This window comes from Macaca mulatta, chromosome 20 (genome assembly GCF_049350105.2).
Source record: "Macaca mulatta isolate MMU2019108-1 chromosome 20, T2T-MMU8v2.0, whole genome shotgun sequence".
Taxonomy (NCBI): Eukaryota; Metazoa; Chordata; class Mammalia; order Primates; family Cercopithecidae; genus Macaca; species Macaca mulatta.
Genome location: NC_133425.1, coordinates 62,818,141 through 62,836,221, shown reverse-complemented (window position 1 = coordinate 62,836,221; position 18,081 = coordinate 62,818,141). Strand labels below are relative to the sequence as shown.

The 18,081-nt window shown below is 56.1% G+C and overlaps 2 protein-coding genes across 11 annotated transcripts in view; one reads left to right on the top strand and one right to left on the bottom strand.

Moving 5' to 3' along the window:
* Window positions 1–2,199, top strand: part of KCTD19 (potassium channel tetramerization domain containing 19) — a 37,868-nt gene extending 35,669 nt beyond the window's left edge. Inside the window, exons 13-16 of one of the 5 annotated variants that reach the window (XM_001087763.5) lie at window positions 79–270; window positions 450–604; window positions 933–1,034; window positions 1,946–2,199. In XM_001087763.5, the coding sequence (XP_001087763.1) occupies window positions 79–270; window positions 450–604; window positions 933–1,034; window positions 1,946–2,059 (563 nt within the window). In that variant the 3' untranslated portion in view covers window positions 2,060–2,199. Of the gene's footprint in view, window positions 1–48; window positions 271–449; window positions 605–848; window positions 1,035–1,945 lie in introns of all 5 variants that reach the window. The other 4 variants (XM_015126380.3, XM_077984314.1, XM_077984315.1 and 1 more) reach the window with 4 other exon arrangements.
* On the bottom strand, window positions 2,151–13,836 carry PLEKHG4 (pleckstrin homology and RhoGEF domain containing G4). 6 transcript variants are annotated; one of them, XM_015126372.2, is made up of 23 exons: window positions 13,706–13,836; window positions 13,187–13,236; window positions 11,382–12,052; window positions 11,119–11,214; window positions 10,920–11,043; window positions 10,741–10,834; window positions 10,269–10,346; window positions 10,074–10,187; window positions 9,806–9,904; window positions 9,564–9,712; window positions 9,271–9,409; window positions 9,054–9,170; window positions 7,496–7,678; window positions 6,738–7,240; window positions 6,417–6,663; window positions 5,602–5,691; window positions 5,299–5,520; window positions 5,036–5,206; window positions 4,778–4,955; window positions 3,614–3,730; window positions 3,226–3,462; window positions 3,022–3,137; window positions 2,151–2,825 (listed from the first exon to the last, which is right to left on the bottom strand). In XM_015126372.2, the coding sequence occupies exons 3-23, from the start codon at window positions 11,881–11,883 to the stop codon at window positions 2,820–2,822; spliced, it is 3,582 nt and encodes a 1,193-aa protein (XP_014981858.1). In that variant the 5' UTR covers window positions 11,884–12,052; window positions 13,187–13,236; window positions 13,706–13,836; the 3' UTR covers window positions 2,151–2,819. The 6 variants fall into 6 exon arrangements, with proteins under 6 accessions (XP_014981858.1, XP_077840414.1, XP_077840413.1 ...); XM_077984288.1 differs by having other exon boundaries at window positions 11,137–11,214; window positions 13,706–13,811; XM_077984287.1 differs by lacking the exons at window positions 13,187–13,236; window positions 13,706–13,836 and adding an exon at window positions 13,237–13,336.
* Between the last annotated feature and the right edge of the window lie 4,245 nt (window positions 13,837–18,081).

Below are 18,081 nucleotides of genomic sequence, written 5' to 3'. Positions count from 1 at the left end.
CAAAACTCTATTTCAAAAAATAATAATAATAATAAATTTTTTTAAAAGGAGAGCCCCCTCCCTATATTGTTTTCACAGAAATCCCTGCCCCTGAGCAGCCTCTGCCTGAGGCCAGTGAGGTGGACAGCCTAGGGGTTATCCTCAAAGTGACTCACCCCCCTGTGGTGGGCAACGATGGCTTCTGCATGTTTTTTGAGGACAGCATCATCTACACCACACAGATGGACAACCTCAGGCATACACCACCCACAGCCAGCCCCCAGCCCCAAGGTGAGGCTCTGGAACCAGGCCAAGCCCTGTGCCTCCTCGTGAGGATGCCTGAGCCCCCTCCCAGGTTATTTCAGGCAGAGACAGTGGCCTGGGGGCCCTACCCCTCTCCCCCTCCTCACACTGTCTCTAAGGCCCTATTGTTGACAGATGTGGCCACATCTACTTTCCCTCCTCCACAGAAGTGACTTTCCTGAGTTTCTCTCTGTCCTGGGAAGAGATGTTTTATGCACAGAAATGTCACTGCTTCCTGGCTGACATCATCCTGGATTCCATCAGGCAAAAGGACCCCAAAGCCATCACAGCCAAGGTGGTCTCCCTGGCCAACCAGTTGTGGGTATGTGTGATAGGCCCCAGGCCCTGGGGCACCCTGTACCTTCTCCACCTCTTCCCCTGTCCCACAGTAAGTGGTGCAAGGCAAGAGGAAGTAAGCCAAGATGGGGTTAAGGAGAAGGCCAGGACCAGAAGAGTGGTGGGACAGGCAGGGACGGGCAAGCAGAGCAGTTGCACCTGGACTGAGCCTCAGCCAAGAGGCAGATTTGCAGTGACAGTGCCTGCCCCCTACCTCTGTGGCTCTGCAGGCCCAGAGAAGTCACTGCTCTGCATCTCACTCTGAGGGGCTAGGAGCTGCCCTAGCCCTGCCTGATCGTGGGCTCTCCTGGCAGACCCTGCACATCAGCCCCAAGCAGTTTGTGGTAGATTTGCTGGCCATCACCGGCTTCAAGGACGACCGGCACACCCAGGAGCGCCTGTACAGCTGGGTGGAGGTGAGGGTCACTTGCAACCCCTGGAAATCCACTGACCCTGTGGATGCCTCAGATGGACATGTGTCTTGCTGCACCAGGGCTGGGTCAGTACTGCCCAGAAAGCTAGACAGGCACCTTAGGCCACTGCTCCCAGGGAGGGAGAAACTGGATGAAATTAACCAATCCAGAGTAGTCCAAAAGCAGTATTTAGGTCACTGGTTTTTTTAGTTTTCCTCTAATGATACCAACTGCCTTCATCACTAACAACCCTGGCCACACTTAGGTACACATATCATACGAGCCCAAGCTTTGACTCATATGGGAGTGAGGCCTTTTCAACCAGTGATAGCAGCTTCACCTATCTGGCCACGATGTCACCATTTGTGTACATTCCTTTCATATTTAAACTACTTTTAAGCATTCTTTACAAAGAAAAAGAAAATGTTCAGTAAGGGCAAAGAAATGATCAAAGGTTTTTTTGTTGTGGTTTTTTTTTCCTTTTCTGATTCCTTAATCTAATTTTAACATTGAGGTGGAAACGATTTAGGCAGTTTCTCATTGATCTGACACTTCTATAATCAAGAGCATTATTATAACACCTTTCACCATAAGCCCTCTAGTACCCAGTTACCATTAGGCATCTGGCTCATATGTGGTTTGTAAAGGGGAAGTCAGCGTGTGTGGCTAGAAAGTGGAAAACTGGTAGCAGGAAACATGTTTTTGACCCTCCAGTCTTTCTGCTTAGTTCCCTGATAGCCATTTCTAGCCCCATCCTGTGAGATGCCCTTGGGCAGAGCTGGGCCCTAGAGCATCAAAAGTCCTCTACAGCCGGGCTTGCCCTGTCCCTGCCCGGATGGGAGAACCCCACCCACAAGGAGCTAGAGTAGGCAACTGGCCAGGAAATCAGGGATAAGACTGGCCTTTCCTTCCAGCTTACACTGCCCTTCGCCAGGAAATATGGCCGCTGCATGGACCTGCTCATCCAGAGGGGCCTGTCTAGGTCTGTCTCGTACTCCATCCTGGGAAAGTACCTACAAGAGGACTAGGGTGTCCAGAGATGCAGCCCTTTGTGCCCCACCCACCAAGGTTCATGTTAACTGGAGATAGCCCCAGAATGCATGTGCCCATCAGTGGGTACATATCAGTCTATTTTTTATTATAAACAAATAAAACAGTAAATCACACATCAAAGACCTAGACTCCTTCTCTGAGACACCAAAGGCCTAACAACCAGTAAGATAATTTTAGACAACTCTGTTGAAAGTTATTCAAAAGGCATCAAGTCAAAATAACCAAAATGCCCCCGTAAAGAAGTGGCTGGGCCTGGGGGCCAGGACAGGCAAGCATCAGGGGCCTGTAGAGGTGGACCTGCCCCTATGGTAACAGCTCGGCTTTAAGTCCAGGGATTGGGGATCAGCTGCTAGGAGCCCACCTATGTTCTTCCTGAGGGGTGGGGGCAGCCTAGTCACTGCCCAGAGGCACATGGTCCCCCACCAGCCTATAGCATGAAAACACCCAATGTCTGCTCTAGCCTGTTCTTAACCCACAACTGGGATGGGAGCTGAGGACAGGAGAAGGGGTCATGGGGCCAGGAGCCTATTAAGGCTCTACAACCAGACTCCCCTAGAGAGGCCCCGTGCCAGTTAGTCCAATGGCCACACACATCAGAAAGGGTAGTCAACAGTGCTGCACACGTAGGTTGGAGGCGGCCCAGGTGTCTGCCACACCCTGGTCACAGCAGATCCAGAGAGGCAATGTTCCTTGGAGCTGCAGGCTGCTGGATCTACTGCTCGTCCAGTCCCGAGCTCAGACCTGCAGAGCCAGGCCAGGCATGAATGCCTGTTTCCCTGACTCTGGGCCCAGGGGGTGTCTGGGGAATGGCTCTGGCCCACCCACCCCAAGCTCTACCCAAAGTAAAGGGCTACCCTGTCCTGGGAGGGGCTGGTCACAGTCACAGGCCCAGCCTGGGCTGGGGAAGGGCTGGTGGGTAAGGGCAAATGGCACTCACACAGGATAAGTCCTCAAGGCCCCTACCCAGGGCCTGCCCTGACACACAGCTGCTGTCAGAGCCACTGGAGCCACTGGCTGATGGGCACTGGGATGAGACCTCTGAGTCCTCAGGAGCTAGGGAGGGAGACTGGGTGAGCTGTCAGCACGGAAGGCCTCAGACCCCAAGCCATGCCCTCCTGTCTCTGGCTGGGCCCAGACATACTCAAAGAGGGCTGGCTGCCCAGCTCTGCCTCAGTCTCCAGTGCAGCTTCCTCCAGGAAGTTGGGGGGATACCGGGGACAGTGGAGACCCAGAAGAGCTGGGTCTCTGTACAGGTGCAGGTTGAGGGACCCCAGAACAGAGCAAGAGGCAGGGTCTCCAGGAAGGGAGTTCGAGGCCCCCAGGTAGAGGCTGTCATAGTCTAACGGGGCCACGGCAATGGACGCCCGAGATCGAACTTCTGCATAAGAGAGAGGGTCAGTCTGGGACAGGCCAGAGCCTAGCCTGACCCCAGATCCCAAGGAGAGTGCGGGTCAGCACTGACGGAAGGCCACAGTGCTTCCCGCACAGCTTTCCTACTCCTACCCGACACCCTGTAGCCTGCCTGCTACCTCGGCACTTCAGGACACAGTTGATGGTGCGGTCGTTGATGGCTTCCTCGCTGGGGGCAATGTCTCGGAAGGCCTTATTCCCCACACCCATGGACACCATCTCAGCCATGCGCACCTCTGGGTGGAGAGTGGACATAAGTGGGACGTTTCTGGACATAAGCTTGTCCTTGGGCCTCTACCACCCCCTAAATAAGTCTTTCCCATACACCTCCATCCAGCACATTAAATTGTCCTGTGAGTTGAGCCTTTCTAGTGCCAGGTGCCCTCCTCCCAACAATCCTGTGGGGCAGGTGCCATATTCCCCTTTTAAAGATGAGGCCCCTGGCCAGGCACAGTGGCTCATGCCTGTAATCCCAACACTTTGGGAGGCCGAGGTGGGAGGATTGTTTGAGCCCAGGAGTTTGAGACTAGTCTGGGCAATATAATGAGACCTCTATGAAAAAATTTTAAAAATTAGGCATGGTGGCCAGGCGCGGTGGCTCACGCCTGTAATCCCAGCACTTTGGGAGGCCGAGGCGGGCGGATCACGAGGTCAAGAGATCGAGACCATCCTGGCTAACACGGTGAAACCCCGTCTCTACTAAAAAAAAAAAAATACAAAAAACTAGCTGGGCGTGGTGGCGGCGCCTGTAGTCCCAGCTACTCGGGAGGCTGAGGCAGGAGAATGGCGTGAACCCGGGAGGCGGAGCTTGCAGTGAGCTGAGATCACGCCACTGCACTCCAGCCTGGGCGACAGAGTGAGACTCCGTCTCAAAAAAAAAAAAAAAAAAAAAAAAAAAATTAGGCATGGTGGCACATGCCTGTAGTCTCAGCTACTTGGGAGGCTTAGGTGGGAAGAATGCTTGAGCTTAGGAGGCAGAGGCAACAATGAGCAGAGATCATGCCACTGCACGCCATCCTGGGCGACAGAGTGAGACCCTGTCTCCAAAAATAGAGAGAGAGACAGCCATGATGCCCCTGATACTCTGAGAAGTTCATGTTGTATTCAAAGTCAGAGGCAGTGACAGCAAGGCTGCCTGGCTTTGAATTCCTTTCTACTGCACTGGTGGCTGTCGCTGGGCCTCCTCCTCACTTCCCAAGCTTTTCCAGGTCCCTGGGCTCCTATGGGTCAATGTAAGCTCTCCAGCGAGGGGAGTGTGGGGTGAAGGAGGGGCAGGGACCCACCCTTGTTGTGGACGGCCTGCCTCCAAAGCAGGCGGGAGATGTCAGCTGTCCAGGCCTGCTTGATGGCCAGGCTGGAGGCCTGAAGCACAAAGGTGTCCCTGGCCTTGCGGCGGCGGAACCAGATCTCGAAGCGCAGGTTGCTGTCCCCACAGCACTCAGTGAGACCAAGGTCTGCCATCTGTGGCCAGCGGGGAGAGAGGGGCTTGGTAAGGCATGGGTCGGGAACATAAGTGGCAGGGCTGGGGTGGGCAGGCCTACCTTGAAGGAGCGCTTATAGGCAAATGTGTCAACCCCTGTGGGCCCATGGCGAGGCTTGCTGAAGAGCAGCAGCTCCTCAAAAAGGAAGATGCGGCGCACGGACTTGTGGCGCCCAGTGCGCACCACAAACTCATCCTGTCGCACCAGCTGCCCCTGTTCCTTGAGGTTAACCTGCAGAGTTGGGGGCCAGTGGGTGGCCGGCCTCTTCTGCCTTCTTCTTCCACACCCACCGCCCTTGCCCATCACAGCTTGGGATGACTCACATCACAGCCCTGGATGGCATCCATGGCCAGCAGGTCGTTTCCGTGCCGCAGCTGGAAGTGCACAAGGCTTTGGGCCTCCCTCAGCGCACTGAGCTCTTGCGTGGGGCCCCCGCAGGCCCGTGCCAGCTCCTGCAGCAGCAGCGCATACTTGCCCATGCGCTGGATGGGCTTTAGCAGGTAGGAAGCCAGGTCCAGGTGGTCCCCCAGAGCTTGCTGCTTGTCCTGTGGGCGGGTGGGAGACCACTGAGTGATTTGGGGGCACTCCCCGCATCCCCTACTCTTCCTAGTCTCAGGTTCACGTACCTTGAAGAAGGTGTGCCCATAGCTGGACATCAGGGCATCAGAACGAGGCTTATTCTTGCTGTAGAGTGCGTACATCCCAAACTGCACCCTCTACAAAGACATGTGGCTCAGCCCCAGTGCAAAGGGGCCAGCTCCCTAAGGCTGGCACAGGATAGACCACCCTCAGCTTGAGAGGACCAAGATGCCAGTATATGGCTCCCAGGAAGGCCTCTCCCTACAGACCCAATCTGCCCTGCTTTGAACAAGGGGTGATCTGGCGAGAACAGTACTGGGCAGAGGGGGGTGTGCCCACAGGCCCCTGAGGAAGAAGCCCCTTGCCCTCGGACTGAGCCCCTGCCTTCAGCTCTGCTCCTCCCATGGCTCTAAGAGCTCACCTCACTTGGGACTGTCCTGCTCACTACACTCAGCCACCCCTTTGGCAGGCCCCCTTCCTCCATATGACCTTGCACTCTGGGTGGGACACTCACTCCAGCCCCTCCCCTATTCCTCAGCTTAAATATCAGCCCCTCAAAGGCTTCCTCTTGTACCAGGTGTCCTGGCACCGCACTCAGGCCCTCTAAAGCGGAACCTCTGCCCCGCCAGTAATTCACAAACATCTATTCTGCTTATTTTCCTCCTAGCCCCAACTATAATCTACAAGTATCGTTCTTGCTTCTATGTCTCCTCCACTGAACTAAGAGCACCCTCAGGTGCAGAAGCTTGCCAGTCTTGCTCATAGCTGTACCCAGCACAGGGACTGGCACCAAGTATGTGCCCAGCAGCAACTTGGGGACTGTGGCAGAACGAGCTGATACCATGTGGCCTGTTGGGCTTACATGGCGCAGGAAGGCATAGGCCACTCGTGGTGGGTGCCGGGTGCAAGCCTCCAGCTCACGCAGGAAGAAGTGGCAGTGGAAGTCCCGCAGCTTCTCCAGATTGCCAAAGAGGTGGGCACGCTGGCCACGGAGGCCCTGGGGCACATCAGGGCGATCCAGCTCGGGGAAATAGTTCTCCATAGTGTACTCTAGAGCCCGGACATACTCCCGCTCCGTGGCCACCATCTCTGCCAGCACCAGCTGTAGCCTACCAGGTATGGGGAGTCAGGACCCAAGACATTTCTCCTCTACTGCCCTCCCCACCCTGCCTACTACCCATACCTGTTGGGGCTCCTGGGGTCAGAGCTGCCCGGTGGAGGCACAGTAGGGGATGCCTGGGGCGGGGCACCTCCTCCAGCCTCTGGTCTGCAGCAGGCAGCAATAGTGGCCGCGTGGTGGCGGTGGCGGGCAGGTTCACTGAGACTCTGCCCCAGATTCCGATCGAAGCTGTAGGCCTTCCTCAGGGGAGGATGGGCAGGTGCAGTGGGGACCTGGCTGACACACAGGCTAGCTGTGCTGCCCACCGGTGGTAGCTTCAGTGAAGCCTCAAGCTTTTGGTCCAGGGCTAGCCAGGTGTCCTGGCATCGTGCCCAGGCCCAGCGGCACTCCTGGCGGATGGCCTCTGAGCCCAGCCCCGTGGCCAGAGCCCACATCTTTCGGAAGTGGGCAGGAGGCAAGTCAGGGTGCCTGGTCCAGTGCAGCTGCAGCTGCTGCAACACAACCCCTGGGCGTTCCTGCTCCAGCTCTGCCAACACTCGCTGCCCCTCCTCAGCCCACATCGAGGCCTGCAACACCAGGGCCGGACAAGCATTAGAGGAGAATCCCGCCAAGCCCACTGGACACTCTGCTCCTCTACCCACTCCCCATCCCCACAGGATGCTGCCCAGGACACAGCCCCAGTGACTGGGTTTTAGGGTCAAACTGAAGACCAGGGAAGAGAACAGGCAGCATGACCAAGAAGAGCTCACGCTCTGCTGAAGCTGGGGCTGCCACCCCTCCGGCCTCATGGATCACTTGTTGCTGGGGAGACTCTCACCCACCTCCCTGAAGAGCTGAAACAGCCTCTCAGCATCCGCCAGCCGCTGGCACCGCTGGGCCAAAGCCCTAGAGAATTCAGTCAGTTGGGCTCGCAGGGCCAGAAAGCGTGCCCCAGGGGGGCCCAGTTCAGCCGCCTCCCAGCCAGTCAATGGCTGCAGAAACTTCTCCCCTTGCCTGACCTGCTCCTGCAGAGACAGAGACTAGGCTCAGCCAGTCCGGGCTTGGTGATTCAGCCCCCAGACCCAGATCCTTTCTGCTGACATATCGACATGTCCCCATCAAGTCTGTCCTGTGGTGGAACACCTACCCCTTATCTCCCACTTGCCACCCACATCCACTCTCCTTCTCCACAGCCAAATTCCCTACAGCCCTCTCTAGCTCCACCCTGCCCCATCCGCAGTGCTTCTCAGGCCTCACTGAGTCCACCTCTCAGCGCCATTCAGCCCACTCTCTGCTGGGCTCCCCCTGCTCCTCCCCATGCTCCTGATTGTCCTCACTCTTCTCCGGTGGCTCGTCCTCCTCCCCTTCCCTCACCCAGGCCATTAAACACTGGGGATCCTGAGGACAGTGCACTCAATCTCCCAGGCACTCTCATGTAACTGACTTCAAACGTCATCCAAACACCTGGACCCACCAAGTGATCCTCTCCAGCCAGACTGCTCCTCTGAGCTCCAGGCCCGAGACCCAAGGGCCCTCCTCTCATCCCTCACAGCCATCTCAAAAGCATGCCCAAGACTGGACTCTCGAATGCCCTTTCCCCCAGATGACCTCGTCTCCTAGTCTGTCAGGGAACAGCGCCCATTCATCCTTGCAACATCCCTGTCCCTTACCCTCCCACACGGGTCCACAGCAAATCCCATCAACTTCTCCAACCCGTCTCCCCTGCCACTATCCTGTCCAGAGAAGGCATTATTTCCCACCTGGACTACTGCAATTGCCTCTTCACTGCACTCCCCATACCCATCCTCCAAGTCACTGTCTACTTGGAAACTAATGTCATCTTCCTAGAATACAGATCTGATTATGTGGCCTTCCTGATTAAACTTTATACTGACTGCTACAGGGCCCAGTGATGTGGCCACTGACCAGGCTTGTCCCACCACAACTGCCCCCACTCTTTCTCCCTCTCTGCTCTGCACTTCAGCCTCACTGGCCTTATGTTTCCTCAGGCACACCACCCTCCTTCCTGCCACAGGATCTTTGTGCATGCTGTCTTCTAAGCCTGGAATGTGCCCCCACCCTCAACCCTCTTCTGCCTGGTTGACCTCAACTTATCTTTCAACTCTCAGCTCAAAAGTCACCCAAAAAAAGCTTGCCTGACACTCCTGCTGGGTCAAGTCTTGGTTATACCCTCAGGCAGAATCACCTGCACTGATTCTCTCCAGAGATCCTGCCTGGGTTTACAGGCACGTATATGCCTGTGATTAATTATAACTGATACTCTCTATGGGACTATAAGGTCCAAGAGAGCAAGGGATTGAATTTCTTTCACAGTTCTGCATTCCTAGTTCCTGGCATTGCATCCCAATACCCATGGCATGAACAAGTGACCACACATACCTGGGCAACCTCGTACAGCTCCCGAAAAGAGCCTTGGGCCTGGAGCAGCATGTCCAGCGAGGGTTCCCCAGGCTCCTCCAGCGCTGGCCAGCCCACCTGCTGCAGCCACACTTCAATCTGGAGGGGCACAAGCAGGGCAAGGTGAAGAGAGCTGCCATGGATTGGGGGCTCACGTTTGAGATCGGGGCAGGGCCCACTCTGGGCAAGTAGTTCCGACCTGGTGCAGTCCGCCCTCCTGGGCCTCCAGTGTTTGGACCAACTCTAGGGCCTGTATTCGCTGGTTGCTCTGTAGGGTCAGTTGGTGCAGCAATCCATCCACCCGGTCATATAGCTCGTCAGCCTTGTCCATTGCTGTCCTGGTGGAGGGTATACCATCTTAGACCCCCTGCCTTGCACCACTCCACGCTGTCCTGGCACCCACAATCCTGCCAGGTTCTGAGCTAGCCAGATGAGTCCTGGCATAGAATATGGTGGGCTGGGGCAAAATCTGGGGGCCGGGCTTGCACCCACCTGTAATCTGGACTCAGGGTCACCTCTGGGACCTCTTGCTTCAGCCATGTCAGCTCCCGGCCCCCCTGGCATTGTAGCCATGCCAGCCGTGGCGAGTCTAGCACCTGCTGCATCAGGACCTCTGTCTGCTGTAGCAGCTGACTGACTTCCTGTGATTGAGGGCAATAAGCAGTGGAGGTGGCCGTGGGAGAAAACGAGGGAGACAGGGAGCATTCATGGAGGGATTGGGAGGGGACACTCACCCCAGACTCCATGGGCTGGGGCACAGCCTTCACACTTTCGATGGCCCCCTGGAGCAGGGCACAAGCCGCCTGGCAGTTCTGCAGTAGGGCTTCCAGCCGCTGTAAGCAGGGGCAGGCATGACTGGAGCAGCACGCAGTGTTGGTCCCGGGCTTCCTGGGTTCCAGGCCACTGCAGCCAGCTTTGTGCTGTTCAAGCCAGTCCAAGAGGCTCCTCTGCAATCCCAAGTTGCCTATATAACTGCCCCCACACCCCGCCCAGTATACTGACCCTCCGGAAATCCAGCCAGGCCCGGTGGCAGTAAGGCAGGCCTCCTCCTAGTGAAGTGGGCAGCCCCGCCGTTGGGATGTGGGTCAGCAGGCTTTGAGAGGGCAACTGCTCCAGCTACAGGAGAGGAAGGTGTTGTGACCCAGGCCTAGGGAGGAGGCACCCCGCCTCTACCCCTAGCCTAACTGGGCTTAGTACCTGCAGCCCGGAAGGCACTTCCTTCAGCAGCGTGCTTCCCACTAGCAGCACCTGGTACACGGCCCCTGGGGCTGCTTCCTGCAAGGAACCTGAGCTCAGCCCTATCCCCAACTCTACAGAAAAGGGCACAATGGCTCATGCCTGTAATTGTAGCAATCTGGGAGGCAAGGCAGGAGGATCACCTGAGTTCAGGAGTTCAAGATCAGCCTGGCCAACATGGTGAAACCCCCCTCTACTAAAAATACAAAAATTAGCTGGGCATGGTGGCAGGTGCCTGTAATCCCAGCTATTCGGGAGGCTGAGGCAGGAGAATCACATGAACCCGTGAGATAGAGTTTGCAGTGAGCCAAGATCGCACCACTGCACTCCAGCCTGGGCAACAGAGTGAGACTCCGTCAGAAAAGGAAAAGGAAAGGAAAGGAAAGAAAAGAAAAGAGAAAAGGAATGAGGGGAGCTACAATCCCGTACTCACTTGTAGTTGGCTGAGCCCAGAGAAGAGGGAAGAACTTGGGGAACAAATTCGGGCATCAACTAGCACTGTCAGTCCCAGTGCCTGTACTTCGGGCCTAAAGGGGTGAGCTTCAGTTCAGTACCTGACTCCCAGTCCTCACAGCTGGCTCAGGCTCAGTCTCCCAACCCCCACCCTCAAACCTGGGGATGCTTCGCAGGTACAGCAGGAGGCGGATGAGTTCCTGGCTGCTGCACTCAGGCTGAAGCCAGGCTGGGCTGTGGGCACACAGAAGCAGTACTGCCCGGCCTTGGACATCGCGAGTCCCTATGGGGAGGAAGCAGTGAACTCCTGCCCCATTGGGCCACTCCACCTCCACCGCCTCTAGGCCCTCCCAGCTACCTGGCAAGGTGGCCATACCACTGGCCAGCAGCTCCCAACAGAGGTCTTGGGCCAGGAGGCAGTCAGCAGGCTTAGGGAAGCTGGATCCACTGGGGGCTTGGGAAGGGAAATGACTTGGGTCTGCCTTGGGCCACCTATCCAGAGACCCCTCCTTGGATCCCGGCTTCAGCCTGAGTAGGGTCAGAGACCTCCAAGGTCTTGACACTCATTTCTCCAGGCATCCCTATTCCCTTCCCAGACTTCCCTAGCCCAGCCTTCCTTACCTGCCTCCAGCAGCTTTGATGATTTCTCTGATAAAGGGTCTCCAAGGCCCACAGGGTTGCTGTCCAATCCCCCAGGGCTCAAGCCAGATGGCATCACCCTGCTTGGACCTGGGTCCACTACCAACCCTACCCCTGGGGTGTCACCCTCACCCTGTGCCAAGTTGAGGTGGGAGGACATGGGGCATAGGAGGCTCTCCACTCCAGAGGGACCTGGCCCTTCTGACAGGACGGAGGAGCTTTCTACTTTGCCCCTGTGGGGATCCCCCGACTCATCTGCAGCCAGGAGTAACTGAAGCTTCCTGGACAAGGGGCTGCCCTGTAGCCCCTCATCCTGGGCGGCCCCGGTTGGTGGTCTTGGAGGACCCGGGTCCTTAACCTGCATCTGGGAAGCAGGTTCTTCCTCTTCCCAGGCATCCCTGAAACTGCACACAGCAAATCTCCAGTCGGTGGCATGGCCCTGGGAGTCTGGGGACTCATCCCCATCCTCCAGGGGCCTTTCCATCACGCCCTCCTAAAGGTGGGCCTGCTCCGGGCCAGTGGGAGAGGGCTGGGCCTCAGTGTGAACCAGGCTGAAGACAGTCGAGTGGGATTCAGTGGGCAATGCAGGCGAAAGGCATGGGCCGCAGAAGGTGCCAGTCTTAGTGCCAGGGCACAGGAACTGCAATTCAGGCCTGGGGAGAGGGAATAATGTTAGGGGCGTCCCTCTGTCCAGGTCCCCTGTCGGACGCCCGTGGGCCTCTGTTCCGTGCGCGCCCACCCTCAGCGTCCCCACGGCCACTCTCTGCAGGCCCATGCCCATGGGGGCGGCCCCGCCATGGCGCCACGCTGCCTCGTATTCGCTCTCCCGCCGGCCCCGCCGGGCCCTGGCCTCGTTGTGGGGCCTGGCGCGCGCCCCACGTCGCCCTCTGGCGACACTCACGCCCCCGGGCCGCTTCGCGGGGAACCGCGAAGCCGGAGAGCCTTCGAACAGACGGCGGCCTCGACGGCGAGTACAGCGTGCCCGCGCGGCGTCAGCGGGCACCGCCTCCTGGCCGCTAGGGAGGGAGGGCAGGGCCGCCGGGGCGCGGCGCCGCGCCGCGCCGCCCCCTGGGGGCCGGAGGACGGAGCCACAGCCCGCGCAGGTCTCGACGGGGCACAGCCCGGCCGGCGGGGAAGATGAGGTTCCGGCCCCCTCAGCAACCCCCGCTCGCCGCGGTCCTCTCCACGGGCCCGGACGGCCCGCCAGCCCCGCCCCGCCGCAACCCCGGGCCCCGCAGATCGCGCGCCCCACCCGCGGCGTCGCAGTGCGTGGGTCGGGGCAGCGACCAACGGCCGGCAGCACCACCGTGCCCACTTCCCGGGCCTGGCAAGGACGCCGGAAGCGCTGTCCCGCCACGAAGGCCGCGTGGGTGCGCAAGGGTGAGTGCGCGGCGGGGGGGGGGGGGCGGGGGGGGGCGGGGGGCAGTGGCGGGGAGAGCACTGCGGGATGGGGAGGGGTGGGGGCTCCCAGGGGCTTCCGCGGCTGAATGAGCAGACGGCAGACGGGAGGGGAAGGGCTTCTGTGTAGGGAAGCGGGACGCTGCCTCGGCGCGGGCACCCAGAGACAGGTCGCATGATCCCACGCGGGATGGGGCTGCCATCGGGGTGGGAGTGAGACCAATGGGTGGAACTGATCCAGGCCTGCCAGAGTCCCCCAGATCCACCACCCCTTTGCCATCCGTGGCACCCCCTTACCCCCTTCTCCACAAAGTCCAATGCAGGAGGCTGGTGCTGAGGTGGGGTCCTGGAGCCAGAGCACCCAGCCCAGGCCTGGCTTCTCCACTTACCTGCTGGGGGCTCTCCAGGAACTCTGCTCTTTGAGCCTCACCCTCCTCACCTGTAAAAATGGAAAGTCATTTTTCTCCTGGGGTTGCCATGAGTACTGGGGAAGACTCCCTATGTTATACGTCCACCTGCTGCCAGCACTCAGGCTGTGTTGGTGCCCTGCCCCCTCATTTCACCCTGACCACCCCCAGTCAGGGAATCCTGAACTGATGAAAGTCACTTGGGTAGCTGTGTGATTTAAGTTCCCTTTGGGGCATGTGGGCCTGGCCTGACACTCCCCAGAATTTGTGGGAAGATTGTGGGAAGGTCAGCTCTGTGACCAGGAGAAGACCTTGAGCCCCAAGGTGTGCCCAGGCCCATGGTCCCTGGGAAGAGGGGGCACCCGGTGCTACGGCTTCCCTGGCTCTAAGGCAGGCGCCTCTTTCACGAACGTGGGGATGACAACAGGCACAGTAGGACCAACAGCAGTCTCCCCACCCAGCCCAGCCCAGCCCCCAGAGTCCAGACTTTCAGGCAGCTACCGAGGAACCTTCATGAGCAGGTCTGGCTGCCAGAGGGGAGCCTTGGAGTTGTCCTGCTCTATCCCTAACTCCCAGCCAGACCTCTCTTCCCACCCTGCTGGCTTCAGAAAGCATCTTCCAACCTTGGCTTCTTCCCCGGTTCTGTCCCAGGGCCACCCCCACTGAGTCACTGCCTTCTGCTCCCTCCCTCCCCTTCTGCTGCCCACTGGCACCCACCAGCCAAGGCCCCCAGGAGCCCTAAGAGCTGGGAGGGACCTGCTGGCAGGCACACATACCCCTGTGAATGCCAGAGGCAAAGAAAAGCCTCAAGCCACAGGCTATAGCTGACCCTGGCACTCTGGGCACAGCAGGCAGATTCAGGGGAGGTACAGCCACACTGAGATAGAGGCAGGGCTAGGCCCTGGTTTCTCCACTCCACAGAGAATGTGCATTGTAAGCTTCACGGAAACAGAGACTGTATGTTATCCACTTCCGTCCTTCCAGCATCCGGCACAGGGCCTGGCACAGAATAAATGCTTTGGGGCGCTTGACCCTCATCACACTACCCCTGCCCTCCTGAGGCTCCACATCTATGTATCAGATGGAAACCAGAGTCACAAATGGAGACAGATTCAGAGACTCAGCCTGAAAGGAGACAGAAGAGGCAGAGAGCTACAGGTTGCATGGCCCCAGGATGGCAAAGGTACAGATAGAAATGAGGACACACTGAGGCCTAGTGGGGAATATTGGGGAGCTGGGCCTGAAGCCAGCCAGGGGTGGCTGACCACAGCAGGCTTTGTGGGCTGAGCTTGCAGGACTGAGCAGTGACTCATGGGGCCCATCTCTGTGGCTCTCCTGGCAGCAGAATCAACTCACAGCAGCCTTTTCCACTGAGATCATAAAATGGGAATGGGCCTCCCTCCCCTGACCCTTCCCCAACTCTCCCTCAGCCTCCCATTTCTTGCCGACGTGACTCAATCAAAAAATAAAATGGGCCGGGCACTGTGGCTCATGCCACAAAATCCCAGCACTTTGGGAGGCCAAGTCAGGGAGATCACCTAAGGTCGGGAGTTCCAGACTGGTTTGGCCAACATGGCAAAACCCTGTCTCTACTAAAAATACAAAAATTAGCCAGATGTGGTGGCGGGCTTCTGTAATCCCAGCTACTTGAGAGGCTGAGGCAAGAAAATCACATGAACCTGGGAGGCAGGGGTTGCAGTGAGCCAAGATCACGCCACTGCACTCCAGCCTGGGTGACAGAGCGATACTCTGTCTCATAAATAAATAAATAAAAAGGGAGGGGAGGGCTCTGGGCCTCACTGGGCCTAGTGACAACAGACCCATAGTCATTCGCCTTGCACACCCCTCTTCAGTACTACCCCAAATACTGAGGGCAACAAATACCCCAGAACTTCCAGACCTCACTTGCCTTTGACCTAAATAAACTCCAGACTCCTTGGTATGACAGTCAAGGCCACTTAGAAGCATCACAGCCTTCCCATCTACCTCCCAGACTGGCCTGGAAAACAAATCTGATCACTAGTCTAGTCTCACACTGGCTCCTCTTCTTGAAGGCCCATGCCCATCTCCCCTAATCAAAATCCTTCCTCCATTGAGGCCTGGGTGCAGCACCTCCTTCACGAAGCCTTCCCCAGCCAAGTTCTTTCAGCTCAAGCCACCCTGTCCAGTCACATGGCAATGACCCATGGATGAGCGCTTGATGCATTTGCTCTCCTGCATCCAAGACACCTGCCTACCTCCCCATCAAACCCACCATGCTCATCTGCCCCATGACTGCAACCTCTGCCTCCCAGGCTCAAGTGATTCTCCTGCCTCAGCCTCCGCAGTAGCTAGGATTACAGGCGCGTACCACCATGCCCAGCTAATTTTTGTATTTTCAGTAGAGATGGAGTTTTGGCATGTTGGCCAGGCTGATCTTAAACTCTTGACCTCAAGGGATCCACCCGCTTCGGCCTCCCAAAGTGCTGAGATTATAAGCATGAGCCACCACACCCAGCCTGACAAATAATGACATTTATGATCCCTTACCTTGAGCCAGGCTATCGGTAGATTCTTCCCATTAAATTTTATCATTTAATCCTGACAGCAGCCTTATGAAGTGAGTATGATTATCTCATTTGAGAGATGAGGACACTGAGGCTCAGAGAGAGCATGTAACACACCCAGAATGACACTGATGAGTGGCAGCTGGGGCTGTTGACTTGAAAGTGTTGACTACAGCTGGGTGTGGTGGCTCACACCTGTAATCCCAGCACTTTGGGAGGCGGAGGCGGGTGGATCACCTGAGGTCAGAAGTTTGAGACCAGCCTGGCCAACAATGGCAAAACCCTGTCTCTACTAAAAATACAAAAAATTAGCCAGGCATGGTGGCGGGCACTTGTAATCCCAACTACTTGGGAGGCTGAAGCAGGAGAATTGCTTGAACCCGGGAGGCAGAGGATGTGGTAAGTCGAGATCATGCCATTGCACTCCAGCCTGAGTGACCTGAGTGATAGAATGAGACTGTCTCAAAATAAATAAATAAATAAATAAATAAATATTAAAAAAATAAACTGTTGACTACTAGTTAACTACAAGGCCTTATCACTGTGGACTGTGCACAACCTGAAGGCAAAGCCCAAGTCACTCTTCCTTCTCATCACACCTTCCCTGCGCATAATGCAGAAAAAGTAAAGGTAAGTTGGCTTAAAGTATAACCTTCCAAGTGTCTCAGAAGTCCTTCAGATCCAGAGAGCCAGAAAGTAAGTTAGTTATTACCTAGGGCTGAGGAGGGCCAGGGATGAGGACTGACTGCTAATGAGTACAGGGTTTTTTTGGGGGATGATGAAAATGTTCTAAACTTAGATTGTGGTAAGGGCTGCACAACTCTATGGGTATATTCAAAACACTGAACTGTACACTTTAAATGGATGAATTTTTATGTTATGTGACTTATATCTCAAATGTATAGATATATATGGTTTTTGTTTTTGTTTTTGTTTTTTGAGATGGAGTCTTGCTCTGTTGCCCAGGCTAGAGTGCAGTGGTGCAATCTCGGCTCACTGAAACCTCCGCCTCCAGGGCTGAAGCAATTCTGGTTCCTCAGCCTCCCAAGTAGCTGGGACTAAAGTCATCATACCCAGCTAATTTTTTGGATTTTTGGTAGAGACAGGGTCTTGCTATGTTGCCCAGGCTAGTCTTGAACTCCTGGCCTCAAGCAAACCACCTGCCTTGGCTTTCCAAAGTGTTGGGATTATAGGTATGAGCCACTGTGCCCAGCTCTCAAAGATTTTTTTTTTTTTTTTTTTTTTTTTTTTTTTTAAGATGGAGTCTCTCTATGTCCTCCAGGCTGGAGTACGGTGGCATGATCTCAGCTCATTGCAACTCTGCCTCCTGGGTTCCAGCCATTCTCCTGCTTCAGCCTCCCGAGTAGCTGGGATTACAGGTGAACGCCACCAGGCCTGGCTAATTTTTGTTATTTTTAGTAGAGACGGGGTTTCACCATGTTGGCCAGGCTGGTCTCAAACTCGACCTTAGGTGATCCACCTGCCTCAGCCTCCCACAGTGCTGGGATTACAGGTGTGAGCCACCGTGCTGGGCCAATTTTTTTTTTTTCTTTTAAGTCATTTAGACACCAGTGGAATTGGATTTGGGACTGCTTTAATCTAGGGATTTGTTTTCTTTTGTTTGTTTTTGTTTTTGTTTTTGTTTGAGACGGAGGTTCACTCTTCTTTCCCAGGCTGGAGTGCAATGGTGTGATCTCAGCTCACCGCACCCTCTACCTCCGGGGTTCAAGCTGTTCTCCTGGGTTCAAGCAATTCTCCTGCCTCAGCCTTCCTGAGTAGCTGGGATTATAGGTGTGCACCACCACGCCCAGTTAATTTTGTATTTTTAGGAGAGACGGGGTTTCTCCATGTTGGTCAGGCTGTCTCGAACTCTCGACCTCAGGTGATCCGCTCACCTCAGCTTCACAAAGTGCTGGCATTACAGGTGTGAGCCATCGCACCCGGCCATCTAGGGATTTCTATTCGTGTTTCTGGACCCCACACTATCTGCTTTGCATCATAAACACTCAGAGATGGCCAGGTGAGGTGGCTCACACCTGTAATTCCAACTCTAGAGGAGGCCAAAGCAGGAGGATTATTTGAGGTCAGGAGTTCAAGAACAGCCTGGGCAACATTGTGAGACCCTACCTCCAAAAATATATATATATATGTGTGTGTGTGTGTTTGTGTACATATGTATATATATATGCCAGGTGCAGTGGCTCACACCTGTAATCCCAGCACTTTGGGAGGCTGAGGCAGGCAGATCGCTTGAGGTCAGGAGTTCGAGACCAGCCTGGCCAACATGGTGAAACCCCATTTCTACTAAAAATACAAAAAATTAGCCAGGCA